Source organism: Erpetoichthys calabaricus, chromosome 1 (assembly GCF_900747795.2).
Source record: "Erpetoichthys calabaricus chromosome 1, fErpCal1.3, whole genome shotgun sequence".
NCBI classification, from domain to species: domain Eukaryota; kingdom Metazoa; phylum Chordata; class Cladistia; order Polypteriformes; family Polypteridae; genus Erpetoichthys; species Erpetoichthys calabaricus.
This window is the reverse complement of record NC_041394.2, coordinates 349,400,838-349,416,690: the sequence shown is the minus strand read 5'-3', so window position 1 is coordinate 349,416,690 and position 15,853 is coordinate 349,400,838. Positions and strand designations below refer to the sequence as shown.

Genomic DNA, 15,853 nt, shown 5'->3' with positions numbered 1-15,853 from the left:
CTTACTTATCCACCTATTTATCCATTTAATTGTTTAAAGAGCTTCTGTAAAAAGCCAAAGGGGACTATCTATCTACTGCGGTGGGTTGGCACCCTGCCCGGGATTGATTCCTGCCTTGTGCCCTGTGTTGGCTGGGATTGGCTCCAGCAGACCCCCGTGACCCTGTGTTCGGATTCAGCGGGTTGGAAAATGGATGGATGGATGGACTATCTATCTATCTAGCCGACTATACTTCCTTAGAAGGCTGGCGTATTTCAACATCTGCAATAAGATGCTACAGATGTTCTATCAGACGGTTGTGGTGAGCGCCCTCTTCTATACGATGGTGTTCTGGGGAGGCAGCATTAAGGAGGACGCCTCACGCCTGGACAGACTGGTGAGGAAGGCAGGCTCTATTGTAGGCACGGAGCTGGACAGTTTGACTTCTGTGGTAGAGCGACGGGCGCTGAGCAGGCTCCTGTCAATCATGGAGAATCCACTGCACCCACTAAACAGTATCATCTCCAGACAGAGGAGCAGCTTCCACGACAGACTGCTGTCACTGTCCTGCTCCCCTGACAGACTGAGAAGATCGTTCCTCCCCCAAACTATGCGACTCTTCGATTCCACCTGTTGGGGGGTAAACGTTATCATTATTTAAAGTTATTGTCTGTTTTTACCTGCATTTTTATTACTCTTTAATATTGTTTTTTTGGATCAGTATGCTGCTGATGGAGTATGTGAATTTCCCCTTGGGATTAATAAAGTATCTATCTATCTATCTATCTATCTATCTGTTTTCCACTGTAAGGTCTGGGGTGCACTCAGGTGTTCCATCTCTCATTCTCAGGGTAAAGGGTGAGAGATTTGGAGGGAATTCTGACTTTAGGACACTTAAGGTTCACCCTGCAGTTCCACATCTCTGGTCCTAGCACCTGGTATTAGCGCTTTAACAGGTTCAGTTACCCATCATAGGCCTGAAGTCCCTGTTGTTCTGTAAGCATGCTTGACCCTTGAGGTTGATGCCCCACTACCTGAATGTCTGAGACCAGAAAAATGCAAAAGTCCATTTCAAATTAATATTAAAATGTGTTAATTATTGAATCACAAAGCAAACTACAAAATACAATAACTATCTCAATGTTATCTGAATGAGCCTTCAGAAGCTTGTGTGATAACTTTGTGAGATCTTGAGCATCACTAGTACACTTCTGACCTGAACTGGTTCTTAGGCTGACCTTTTGCTGGTGGTCCAAGGTGGCTCATTTCCCTGACAGGCATTGGCATATTTTTACTCTAATAGTGCTAGATTTTCTGACTGAATAGTAAACAGTCCCAGTGGGGCTTTAAAAGTCCTCTGACTGCCTAGCAATCTAATATGCTTAGTGTGGCAGAGGGCAGCCATAACAGATAAGGCATTTGTAGAAGAAAGCCCATCCCATTAACGTGCGCTTGAGGAGCGGGAAGGGTTTAATTCTGCCGGTGATTACAGAATTTCACTTCCTCGTATCCTTCTGCCCAGTCTCTGGCTGTTCCACCTGGTCTTTAATGTTATCTCAGCAAATTATCTTGCTATTCTTACTATCAAGTGTGAGTTCTCATGTGCCTGTTAAAAACGCTGCTACTGGAGAATAGTTTGTCACACTCAGAACAGCGATATGGCTTCTATCTGGTATGAATTCTTGCATGAATCTCAACATAATCAGTTCTTCAAAACTGCTTTCCACATTCAGAACAAGAAAGTGGTTCCTCTCCAGTAGGAATTTTGGTGCCACTTTTTGATAATAGTTTTCCACATTCAGAACAACAAAATGGCTTCTGTCAGCTTCACTTTCTCAACAATGGTTTAGTTTCCTTACTTTCAGGACAGGTGTGAACCTTACTCTTGAGTTTTGCCTTATCTTCTGTATGGATTTTTTGGTGGCATTGAAGATTGAACTTAAGTGAAAACTGTTTGCCACATTCAGAACAGCAGTAAGGCTTTTCTCCCGTATGAATTCTTTTGTGTCTCCGTAGATTGTTCTTTTGCGAGAACTGTTTGCCACATTCCGAACAGCAATATGGCTTCTCTCCAGTATGAATTCTTTTGTGGCTCTCAAGAGTACTCTTTACAGAAAACTGCATGCCACATTCTGAACAGCAATAGGACTTCTCTCCTGTATGAAGTCTTAAATGGCTCTGGAGATTGTTTCTTTGAGAAAATTGTTTCCCACATTCAGAACACGAAAACAGCTTCTCTTCAGTATGGATTGTTTCATGGTTCTGAAGACTACTCCTTGTTGAGAACTTTTTGCCACATTCAGAGCAGGAATACAGGTTGTCTCCTGTGTGAAGTTTAGTGTGTTTCCGAAGAGCACTGCTGCTAAAGAATCGTTTGTCACACTGAGAACAGCAATATGGTTTCTCTCCAGTATGAATTCTTCTGTGGGTCTGAAGACTGGTGTTTTGTGAGAATTGTTTGCCACATTCAGAACAGCAGTAGGGTTTGTCTCCTGTGTGAAGTTGGAAAAAAAAAATAAAATAAATAAAAGCTTATTTTCAATCCAATGCCATATTACTGACATTAAGTCACCATACTAAAAACAAAGGCTTGTTGAAACTTTGAACAAGCTTTGAAAAGCATACGCAATCTTAAAAATGCATGTGGAAAGAAAAAACAAAATCCCTCGGCTTTGCCCTCTGTATCATTACTACTCACCACATAAAGTTAAGAAAAAAAGGTACTACTAATAATAATTCTTTACATTTATATAGCACTCTTCTCATTACTCAAAGTGCTTCACATATTCACAGGGGAGCCACTTCAACCACCACCAATGTGTAGCATCTACCTGGAGGCTGCCACCACAGCCATTTTTGCACCAGCATGCTCACCACACATGAGCTGTTAGGTGGTGAAGTAGCGAGAGAGACAAACAATTAGAGGCAGGGGATGATTAAGAGGCCAGAATGCCTAGGCCGTGGTGGGCAAGTTAGCCTGACGTTGAGATACACCCTACTCTTTACACAGGGATCTTTAATGACCAGAGAGTCAGAACCTCAGTTTTACATCTCATTCGAAGGATGGCACCAGTTTTTACAGCACAGTGTCCAGTTCACTGCCCTGGGGCATTGGGATTCACATTCAGACCACAGTAAGCACCCCCTGCTGGACTCACCAACACCTCTTCCAGCAACAACCTAAGCTTTTCTTAAATGGTCTTCATTTGTTCCAGATAAGTGCATTACAGACGAAATTAAGCAATATGATATTCACATAAAAGTTTAGTAAATCTCTCTATATATAAAATCTAATGTCTGTCTGTCTGTCTGCTTTTCACAAGAGAATTACTTAATGGATTTAGATTCTTTTTTTTTTTCTATAATTTGCTTGAACATTCTGGTTGATTTTGCGACTTCTCTCATCTTGCTAAGTATCATAGTTCGCTTGCGATACAGATTTATTAGTGCAAATCCGAGAGAGACTCATCGGGCTACAGGGCCCTCCTCAATCACACACCTATCCTTGGGGCACAACCTTAACTCCACTTACTGTAGTTAGCGAATGAGAGAACTACTTAACGGATTTAGATCTTTTTTTTCTATAATTTGCCGGAACGTTCTGGTCGATTTTGCGACTTCTCTCATCTCGCCGAGTATCATAGTTCGCGTAAGCAACCAATTTATTTGAGCGAATCAGAGAGACAAGCAGCGGCCTGAGGGGAGGGGGACAGGGCCCTCCTCACTCACACACCAGCCTTGGGGCGTATCTTACATCCGTTTAGTTAGCGAACAAGAGAACTACTTAACGGATTTAGATCTGTTTTTTTTTTCTAGAATTTGCTTGAACATTCCGGTTGATTTTGCGACTTCTATCATTGTGCTATGTATCATAGTTCACTTGCAGGAGTGATATATTCACGCAAATCTGAGACAGAGGCTGCGGGCCGAGGGGAGGGGGAAGCGTCAGGTCAGGTGGGGAGTCAGTCTACCTCTGTGTTTGGGAGCATAACTTGCCCCCACTCTGCTAGCAAATACCTGTTTGTTGATCGATTTTTAAAGTTTGTCCTGCTTCACTACTACATGGGCAGAGCCGCTGGGGACGGCTAATCAAAAATAAGATTAAAAATATCACATATCACTAAAACAATAAGTAATAACATAATATATGAGCAGTTAATGTAGCTAAAAAGTCAAAATAGTAAATTACAGAGATCATGTGGGGAAAGACCCAGTTGAAAGATTATTGGTTACAATTTGCCGACTACATTACAGAACCGCATCATCATTTTGCTATCAGTCAAACTATCACTCAGAATTACACAATCACTCATAGTTTATTCAGCAAAGGAGGAAAAGTGGAATAATCAAGAGTGTTTCATTTCTACGCTACGTCAAGTACTTGAAATGCTCTTTTAACAATTAGAAACTGCTCTGACAATTCTGCACAATTAGATTTAACCAATTGAAATTCAACATTTAAATGAAAATGGCTTATTTAAATCACCAAAGCAAAACAAAAGATGAAACAAAGTGACATACGAGTATACAGGACCTCCAGGGGTCTGGGAGAAAAACTAGAGAAGTGAAATATAGAATTGCCACAGCTTATCTGTAATAGGGGTATGCAATGTTGGCAAAAACATTATATCTTGTTATTTTCAGGGACTTTGACAATAACGATAATTAGACAATATTTTGCATTCTTCAAAAACGGGTTTGTAAAAGTCTTATTTATCTAGCTTGGTCTTGATAATAGGATATTAATTGTAGCTTACTAATCAGATTATTGTAAACAACAGTTAAATTGGACAGGTCTTATTTATTTACTTATAACTTAAGTAAAATAACACAAAAACATGAATGTCACCAGTCAAAGTATGACTGAGGTCAAATAGTGCAAGTATGAGTAAACCATTTCAAGGTGGCCTACAGGATTTACACAAAAAATTACACAAAGACCAACAAAACTATTATAATGAGAGCATTTTAAACAGACACTTACCCTTAACATAAACAAGACATGAATCCAAAGGGAATAAAATACTAATCACAATTGAACTACAGGGCATCAACATTATGGTCTGGATAAACATAAACCGCTCCTCTGTAAGGTGCATTGTGCAGCACACAAGCAAGAACAAAAATCTAACATACGGTACTATTGTGTAAAAATCCAAAGTTCTACCAAATAAAAGGTAAAGTACCACTTCCAGTTAACAGAAATAGCCCAAAAGGTGACAAAAATCTACGTTTTGTACGTAATACCTGTGTGTAAGATTTGGTTGACCTAAGTGAAAGCATACTCAAGTTATTGTGTTCACATACAGACACACACACAAAATTCAAAAAATGGTATTTTTTGACTTGGGGAGGTCTAAAACGTCGAGATTCATCAAAATCTCGAAACTGAATTTTTGGAGAATTCCATTACTTTCCTTATACTTTGTATACGAGTAAGTCATGAAGATCTAAAACATCGAGATTCATCAAAATAGGCAATTCAATGTTTCCATATTACTTAATGCGTATTCAAGCTTATTTCTTGCCTGAAGGACACATGCGGGTGTTCATGGGATAACATTCACACAAAGAGTAAGTACTGTACTTGCAACCGGGCAACTTCTGTGAAGGGAATTAGTCCATTGGATCAAGACTGTGACTTTAAAATGAGATCATCAAGAACGACGTGAGGACACAGTTGGAAATTGGTTAAGGGCAAATTTCACACAATCATTTGGAGGATATTCTATACACAGAGTACCACAGACACTTGGACTAAGTGACCAAGTATTGTGGTAGACAGGATGACTTTAGGGTCCTTCAAAACTCAATGTGGTGTTTTTTTTTAGAAGACTTAAGTGGATAGGACTAGCGACATTTGTTGAGCTGAATTGCCTGTTCTTGCCTCAATTGTTCTGATGTTCCTATTTCAATTTAGTATTCTTAGAAAGAATACCCCACCCAGAAATGATATATTATTTTAAAAATATTTTGCTCACCTAATGCTGTTTGCAATGATGGCTGATAAAATATTTTGAGGAGAACAGAGACGTTTCTGATAGTATGGGATCAATGTTGACCTGCATTGGCAACAGCAAAATATCAAAAAGTCCACGAAAAAAAATCTCCCATTACTCGTGTCGCATATTCTGCATGTCACGCTATCCAGTGGAATGCTAACAATGGGCAAAATGCATGCATTTTTTGATAAAATATTCATAATTAAATACCTATCTATTATAAAATTAATCTTGGGGTGGGTGACTAGGGAGACGAGATGTGATCTTCTCGGAAGACAATTTGAAGTCCCGCGTGAGACACTTTAACTTGTTCCCAGCTCTTAAAACAACGACAAGTGACAAGCAAAACACGCAGCTCGCCAGCAGTAGAAAGCCAGCAGATGATCCGACCGCTTCTCCTTAGCGTGCGTTCAATCACCAAAACCCCACCCCACCCCCTTCACAATGCGAGCGGCAGAGACACAAAGTGGCAAAACGACAGCTGCTGTACAGGCTTTTAAATGATCAACGGGCAGCGAGACAAGCAGAGCATGTTGCTCGCCAGCAGCAGAAAGACAGCAGACGATCCAATGGCATCTCCTTAGCGTACGTTCAGCCGCACCCCCTTCACAACACGAGCAGGGTTATACGTCCTGCGAGAAAGAGATTTAACCACACCGGGGGCCGGAAATAAAGGACAAGTATTGTTTTTACAAAAGTTTTAAAGTGAAAATAATGCATATGTAACAATTCCCATGAAACTAACAATCTCTTAATTTGTGTATCTGGTAAACCAAACCTGGGGGTGGGCGAGCGAAACAAGCAGTAGTGGAAAATTAAAATCGTGCACAAACAGGCAGAACTTGACATAGGGCCACACCTGTGATTGTGCAATTGGCCAGAACAACATGCTGCAGCCAAAGGGGTCTCCAGAAATAAACTTGGAAAATCTGTTCTAGTTGACTTGTATTAACTGATTAGACTTTACTATTCCTTTTGTCCATGCTTCAGAATTAATCCAATATGTTTTCCATGTTGTCACTACATTAGTAACATTTTAGGTATTAATAATTTGGCTTCAAGGATGCGTCCAACAACACAAATGCACACAAATTTACTGAGGAAGTTCCAGCAATAAACTTTACTGTTTTAGCAGCCCCTGCTAACTGCACAATTCTGCACCGCCACATTACACGTCCTGTCATTAAGACAAATTTCTGGCCAGAGTGGTAGTTTCCAAAAACCAAACACATTTTACTTCAGAATGAGTATGTACAGCAACTAATTCTGTCACCATTTTGATGTGCTATAACTATAGTTCGTTCTGCCTAATTGGAGTTACTGCCAAATTTTCCTCCGAAACCACAAACACACGTGTGTTACATTATCCAATATACTCGGAGTTGGTTTAGTAGGAACATGTCGAGTCAGTCTAGAGTAGCAGCAGCAGTGGTTAGGTTGTGTGAAGGCCCATTGTTGGATAATTCTGTTTGCTTGTAAACTCACTAAAATCTCATCCTACCTCTTGGGATTCATGGAACATTATAGCACACAGGCGGATTTCTGCTTCTCACCCAGTGCAGCTGGGACAGGCAACCGCTCCTTGGATTAATGAACTGGACAATCAGATTTAAAAAAGGGGGTGAATTATTTAATTGTTTGAAGCCTAAAGGCTGATTTGAACTTCTGTGTTGAGCCTTTGCCATTGTAAGCACTTTATATTTCTGTGTTGCACCACCCTGCATGCACAAGCAATGCTAGCTGATGGGGGTTGTAACACACAAGAAAAGCAAATGATCTATTTCCTGTTGACATTCCACAGGAGAAATCATGGTGACCAGAACCGATTCAATTCTAATGGTGGTTCAATTAATAAACCGCAAACTGGAAATGGTCTGCTTTGAGCTACAGAGATGGAAAAAGATTGTTAGACCAGTGAACATAACGAAGCACAGGGAGGGGGAAGTTTTCTGTGCTAATCTGACAACCGTGAAAAACTGACAAACTGACTGCACTTCAGATTATTTTCGCATGTCTGTGAATAGATTGAATCATTTGGTGTGTCGCCTTCAACCTTTTATTGACTATCAGTCTGCCCACAATACACCTACTGGCATTCTTGAGAGACTGCCTATCACGCTTTGTGTTCTAGCTTCAAGCGGAAGCCAACAGGGTGAGGCAGCCAGCTACAAAAGTAGCCCCAAATACGGTAAGCTCCATAATTTCTGATGTATGTAAAGGGTCCGTGTACTTTTTGGTATTTGAAATTTTGTTTCAGAAAATACTTATTTGATTTTCAACTTAAAAGGGAAAAACGCAAAACAATTATTTTCCTTTTGTTCTTTCGGACATCAGAAAAGAAAAATGCAAGAAACGAGAACACGCCCTTTATTTTGCAGTAAGTAACAACAATAACGTTCATAAAAGAACTGCTACAGTACATTAATGATGCAAAGTTTGTATTTTTACCTGAAACATGCGACTCAGTCATGTCCTCGCCCCGGAGTGTCACTCTTTTACTGTTCCAAAAAACAACGTAATGGTCCATCCTCTGCTGATGCCCGTGTAACTTCAAGGCCGTCCGTCGATCAAAGTGTTGTGAGGAGGACCATTCGTATGTGTCGTCAAAAATCGCACAGCAGAAGTAGCACTTCCGGTTTCAGACAACGAAAATGCTTCTGTTTTGTTGTTTTTGAGCTATTACACTTTCATTATTTGAATCTATAATAATAAAAGGCAAAGCCCTCACTGACTGACTGACTGACTCATCACTAATTGTCCAACTTCCCGTGTAGGTGGAAGGCTGAAATTTGGCAGGCTCATTCCTTACAGCTTACTTACAAAAGTTAGGCAGGTTTCATTTCAAAATTATACGCGTAATGGTCATAACTGGAACCTCTTTTTTGTCCATATACTGTAATGGAAGGCAGCAAGATGGCCGTAGGAGACTGAGTTGCGTGTCGCGTCATCACGCCTCCCACGTAATCACGTGAACTGACTGTGAACTCAGTACGTAGAAAAGAAGGAGGAGCCCCAAAGAGCGCTGAAGAAAACACTCATTACACAATTGACAAGGCAGCGAAACAATAAGAAGCGAGTGAGTGACGCATACAAGCATCTTCATAAGACACGAGGTATAAAAAAGCACGGTGTAAACCGTAAGTCTAAATTTACTTTATAGAAACGCTCCCGCTGCCGTTTGCAATACCATATTCGCGAGATACAAGTTTAATGAGAAGACACGAGGTATAAAAAAGCACGGTATAAACCTAACCTTAAATTAACTTTATAGAAACGCTCCCGCTGCTGTTTGCAATGCCATATTCGCGAGATACAAGTTTAATGAGAAGACACGAGGTATAAACAAGAGTTTGCATCATTTTGTAACAGAGTTAAAATTGCTGTAGCGAGAAACTTTTAACTGCCGGGTCTTAGCTAACATTAAATAAACCCGTGGACATCGCAACATCACACAAGAGAGCGGCTCACGTGAAGTGACTGAACGCAGCAGGAGTGATCACTTCCATGAATCAAACCTGTTCAAAAAACACATTACACAATTGATAAAGTAGGAAAAGAATATGAAACAAAGCACGGTATAAACCGTAACTTCAAATTAAGTTTATAGAAACGCTGCCGTTTGCAATACCATATTCGCCCCTGCGAAGCGTGGTGATTTTGCTATATATATTAAACTATTTTAACCATTGTATGATCTGCTTCTCGCAACTGAAAGAGGGCACCGTGGCAGAAGTTAGCCGACTTGCTCACCAACCACAAGCGTTACCTGGTAGGTAACCACCCATACAATCAGATTGTGAATCAGACTACGAATGCCTGCAATGTAATTACCCCGATCTACATGCTGTCAAATGAACGAACCACACGCAGTAGCACAACGTTAGGGGCTTCGCCTCTACGTCCGAGGATCGATTCCAGTAAGGGAGTGCAGTGACTGTGTACTCCTAATGAGCCCACAATTACGGCGAAACACGTGTCGCATACTATGCATCTTCAAAGCACGGTGTAAACAGTAAGTTTAAGTTGAGTTTATAGAAACGCTCCCGCTGCCGTTTGCAATACCATATTAGATGCCTTTGTAACAGAGTTAAAATTGCTGGAGCGATAAATTTTTAACTGCCGGGTCATGTCGCGTGTTCTTGGGTAGGTACACCAAAAAATGTATACATTTATGCATGTAATGGGCAAACAAAAAATGTACTATACCCGAAAGCACTACAGTAGTACTCAATGTATCTTTACTTCTTAAATGTTAATGTTTTACTGTTTAATAATTTATACGCTTCTTATATGTTATTCAGATTCTTTTATCAAAATACCAGTAACAGCGCACTGCACGATAACGTGGAGTGAATACACTTGACATGACCATTCATAGTATTTATCCTCTTTCTCTGTACGTTTACCATTCGTTTGCTCAGAGGTTGATGAGCTTGCTGCTTAATGAGCAGCTCTTCACCCTAGCGTCCCGCTGCTTCTCTTCTTTCGTAGGCATCTTTTCCCGTTAAAACTGATTTTTTTTTTTAAACTTAGTATGTTTTCTTTAATTTTTCAGTTAAGCTGGCACTTAAGTCTTCAATCTGCCTCAAGAATGATTAGCGGAGGTGGTAGACAATGAAAACGTCAGCCGTACGCATCCACCACGCACGCACTGGTGCGCGCAGCTGTGAGTTGATTCTACAATAAAATAAAATAAAGATAAAAAGAGTAATAACTTGCAGCACCGCTATTCAATTACACTTGCCTAACGCCTCTCCTAAGGGGAAATACTGTGGGATCTGGGCATCCGTCAAAGCAGCAATCACAAGCCCGATTAGAAAGCGGGAAGCTGTGATTTGTCCTCTCCCTCCCATGTAACAATCGCAGCCCGTGTTGCAACGCACTATGTATGTATATGTATATATGTGTATGTGTGTGTATATGTATGTGTATATATATATATATATATTTGTTCATATGTGTGGGAAAGCGAATAGTACACGTGACGTAGTATATGTGTACCAAATTTCAAGTCAATAGGTGAAACGGTTTGCGAGCTACAGGTGATTTAAAATCCTGGACAGACAAACGAATAGCCACGGTAGCGTATTATAGAAGAACATTTTACTGTTTAATAATTTATATTTATATGCAATGTGCTTCTTATATATTACTTCATATTCTCATATGATAATGATGTTAATGTTGTTTATATTGATTTCTATGTTATTGTAAGTGCCCTTTATTTGTGGAAAAATAAATTTGGCAATTAAACTTATTTTATACATACATTTTATTTTTTTCACTTGCACTCAGTGAGCGAATCCACTGGGTAATCAGCTATAGCTATATATATATATATATATATATATATATATATATATATATAGATATAGATATAGATATAGATATAGATATAGATATAGATATAGATATAGATATAGATAGATAGATAGATAGATAGATAGATAGATAGATAGATAGATAGATAGATAGATGTGTATGTATGTAGATAGATATGTATGTATATGTATATATGTGTATATATATGTAGATATACAAATATGTATATGTATATATGTGTATATATATGTAGATATACAAATAAGTATATGTATATATGTGTATATATATGTAGATATACAAATATGTATATGTATATATGTGTCTGTATGTGTATATATATGTTGATATATGTATATATATATATATGTGGATGTGTATATGTATATATATATATGTATATATGTTTATGTATATATATGTTTACATAACCTCTTTAACACACTACTTCTCCGCTGCGAAGCGCGGGTATTTTGCTAGTCACAAATAAATCCAGAAACGTATGTGTAATTTTAAGATTTATGACTGCTATTTGTTACCGTAGAATTAGGAAATACCTTATTTTCCCTCATTTTATTCTTCAATCAAAAATCATATTAGCGGAGGGAGGAAAAGTAAAAGGGATGTCGTTTGCTGATGTGCTCGCCTCGCTCCTGTATTAGCCACTAAGCGAGTGGCTCTCTCTTCAGAGGTTTCGCCTCGCTTGTGTATCCTCGGTGGTGAAGCCCTTACCCCGACTCCACCTCTCACTTCCGGGCCGTACAGACACACACACTTCCATGCGTAGACGTTTATATACAAGATATATTTCTTGTTAGATAAATGGTGGAAACTGTGTGTGAGATAGTTACATTACAGAAAAAAAACTAAACAATACGACAGCTTGTAATTATGAGAAGCATTTAATTTTTTATGCCATATATATTATGGATAAATATTTTTGTACATATTTCAAGAAAATTATTTAGTATTTTATAGTCACCTAACAATAAACCTACAGAATTTAATTTTGTTAATAAAAAAATGAACAGTTAACACCTGGGGTCTATAGTTCAATTAAAAAATGCACTTTAGTATAGGACATAAAACTTCTATTTGTCTGGCTTTGCAGCAGATTATCCTTTTAAAAAATTTTTTACACTAAAGAAACAAAAAAACTAATTGGCCAATCAAGTAACATGAAATCGGTGATCAGTATCAGCCTTAAAAACCACGATGAGAGCATCCTTAGTTACCACTCACGGACTATTGATAAAATTAGATATTCTGTCATATTTTCATGACAGCGTGAGCAAGCTACAAATAACACCACAAATAATAGTAATAATAATAAAAAAAATTGCTTATAAAACATCACAGAGCGCCTAGGCTTGCAGAAGACACAGAATGTTTAACTTTCTTTGTGCTTTACGTGCCACGTGTACAGAGTTATAAAGTATAACAATAATCCTAAAAGGTTAAAGTGCCAAAAATAATAAAAACACACATGGACAAATTTATCCAACACAGAGTAAAGCCAAAGAAGCGTCTCAGTCTCTTATAATGCTGTGCTGCTACGCTGCTGCTTCTCGTACAGCAGTTTGTGTATCTCAAACATGGCATGGGGCCTCTCTTGCTCTGGCAACCTCCTCAGCATGTCTGCCATGGAGAGGGCAAACCTTGTGAGCTCATCATTTCCGTCACAGAGTCTCCTCTCGAGCTCTAACCTGCGTTTTTTAAGCTCCACCATTTCTTGTTTTAAGCCACAGCCTTCCTGATGCCGTCTTCTCCTCTGAACTGGGTTGGTGCGCCGGGACCGGCTGCTCGCACTGCTTGAAGTAGGCAGTTCTGGTGTTGCTGTCCGACATAAGGGAACACATGGCAGGCTTTGTTGTCCTAGTGTGGAGAGCATACCCTGCTCCTGGGGCTGGGACATCTCTTCTTGTGGGAGTGGTGACAATGAAGTGCAGCTGCCAGTTTCGCCATCCTATGAAAGTGTTTAATGAGCAGACTTTATCAAAATGTCACATACATTTCGACAGTGACATAAATGGTTATAATGAAAATTTGGATTATGTAAGTATAAACACATACATATTTCTATGCACACATGTGACCATGAGTCCACTCTCAGTGGTTGGTCCAGAACAAAGGAGTTACAAATACATACAGTAAAATGTCACATTTACCTGTTTATCTTTGAAGTTTGACTCCATCTCTTTGTGCTTCACATGTGGTGCCAGCCAGGAGAGAAAAACATAAAATGCAGGCAGTTTTTGTCCTCCAGGATCACCACTCCTCCTGTTACAAATTTTCTTCCGTAGGCGAACATATTTGTCCCTCACATTTTTCCACTTTTTCAAACACTCGCCCACATCCAAACCGATATTGGCTGCGATTTCAGACCATGAATTGGCCACCATCTGATAGTCTTTGTAGTATTGTGATGACGAATCATACAAATGTGCATATTTTCGAACTTCTTCGGCAAGTCTTTCCTCAGTCTGTTCCATGTTTACTTCTGAATAGTGGAAGAGAAACGGAAATGCGTTTCAGGAAATTTGCAGTTACCAAACTGGTCAACCAGAGTCCAAGGGGTCCACACAGGATTCACATGGACACGACGAATAGTTACATTTTTGAGGAAGTGCATGTCACACTACACGCTACGCAGGCTATGGCATATTTACAAAGTAGGCTTGAGGCGAAAGTAGAAATCACCAGAAGGAGTAAAGTGACCCGTTCAGGCTGTGGAGATACTCAGATAACTCATCAATTTTACAAACACCAATTTCCAATTGTTCTATGTTCTTGAAGTATTTATGGTATTCTACACAATCTCAATATATACACAAACATATTATATATACATATACGAGGGACGTTGAAAAAGTTTCCGCACTTTTATATTTTTGTCAGAAACTGTGAAGGCGGGAGGAGTAATAATTGGTCGTATCTGAGAAAATTGCATTGCAAAAGCAAATGGGACTATGTAGAAAAGTGAGGTCATTTGTTTTTGAAATTCTACATTTTATTATATTTTATATATATATATATTATATATACATACATACATATACACACACACAAACACACACACATACATATACACACACACACACACATACAGTAAAACCTCAATCAACCGTCAAGTCTATTAACTGTCGCAGCAAAAAAAAAAAACACACAAATTGTGCATGCTGTGCTGTGAGGGGTGGAGATGAGTGACGGAAGAAGTTAGGAGAGAAAGGAAGGTGCTGCAGAAGGACATTTTGAGTAGGGAGTCAGGAGACAAGCAGTATGGGAGGTATTTTCTGCAGAAATGAAAATGAAAATTATAAAATGAAAATGCAGTCTCACGTTTGCAATTAAATTTTTAAAGTATGCACGCAAAAATGCGTCAAAAATGAAAAAACCCATTTGCAATTTCATTTTCAGAGTTTGTCTGCAAGAATGTTACAAAAAATAAAATACCCCCATTTCCAATTTCATTTTCAGCCTGAAACACAATGAAGCTGCAAAAATGAAAAGTAAAATGCAAATAAACACTGGCACCACCTGCTGTTCACTGAATTTTCATTTTCCTCTTTGCATTTTCATTGTCAAGTTCTTAACATGCAAATAGCAAGGGTCAATGTGAGGGGCTGGGAGATTATATTTATTATATATATATATATATATATATATATATATATAAAGACAGATAGATAGATATTTATATACTGTATATATGCATATACATTTACTATAGACTTTTTTTTAAAAAGATTTTTTCAAGTCCTGCGAGATGAGACTTTTGACATGAGATTTTTTCAAGTCCCGCCCACATCTCAACCATATTCAACAATGCAGCTCTTATACATTTTAACGTTTTCCTCACTTTAAGTTCCCAATTGAAAGACAATGTATTATATCCAAATCTTATTGAAGAATTTCATCACGAAGGGTTATCAACAGAAGAAATGAGTACACAGGCAATCCTAGCACGGAGAAACAAAGTCAAACGAATTAATGCGAAAATTGTTAATCGGTTACACGGTAGATAGGTTAAATGCGTATCAATAGACTATGCTGAAACATTTGGTGGTGATCGTGAGGAAGATGAAAACATCAACTTACAATATCACAAAGAATATCTACAACCATTAACACCATCTGGTTTTCCACCAGCCGAATTACTGTTGAAAGAAGGATGTATCCAAGAAAGGTAATGTAGTACATCTTCAGGGGATAACATTAGACACCAAAGGAGATCTTGATATGCCATTCGTATTAAAATGTTTACAGTTTCCCATTAGAATAGCTTTTGCAAAGATGATTAACAAATGTCAGAGCCAAACAGTCGAAAAAAAAGTTGTTTTATTTAATAGAGAGAAAGAAACTAAATGCAATCACTGGCAGTTATACGTTGCATTGTCACGATGAAAGTCCAAACACAGAATCAAAATTCAATACGATTTTGAAGAAAAGTTAATTAAAAAAATAGTTTTTACTGAAGTTTTACAGTAAAAGTGTAAGTTTATAAAGTGTTTTTTGTGTTAAATGTCAAAGCCAAACAGAATGCAACATGA

The 15,853-nt window shown here is 38.6% G+C and overlaps 1 protein-coding gene across 5 annotated transcripts in view; it reads right to left on the bottom strand.

The window, feature by feature from the left end:
• Positions 1–1,776: 1,776 nt before the first annotated feature.
• The window catches only part of LOC114669025 (gastrula zinc finger protein XlCGF7.1-like), a 37,315-nt gene continuing 23,238 nt past the window's right edge, over positions 1,777–15,853 (bottom strand). The window contains exons 4-5 of one of the 5 annotated variants that reach the window (XM_051926892.1): positions 13,472–13,803; positions 12,174–13,269 (exon numbers count right to left, since the gene is read on the bottom strand). In XM_051926892.1, coding sequence (XP_051782852.1) covers positions 12,841–13,269; positions 13,472–13,803 — 761 coding nt within the window. In that variant the 3' untranslated portion in view covers positions 12,174–12,840. Of the gene's footprint in view, positions 2,472–12,173; positions 13,270–13,471; positions 13,804–15,853 lie in introns of those variants that run through there. The other 4 variants (XM_051926888.1, XM_051926898.1, XM_028825140.2 and 1 more) reach the window with 4 other exon arrangements.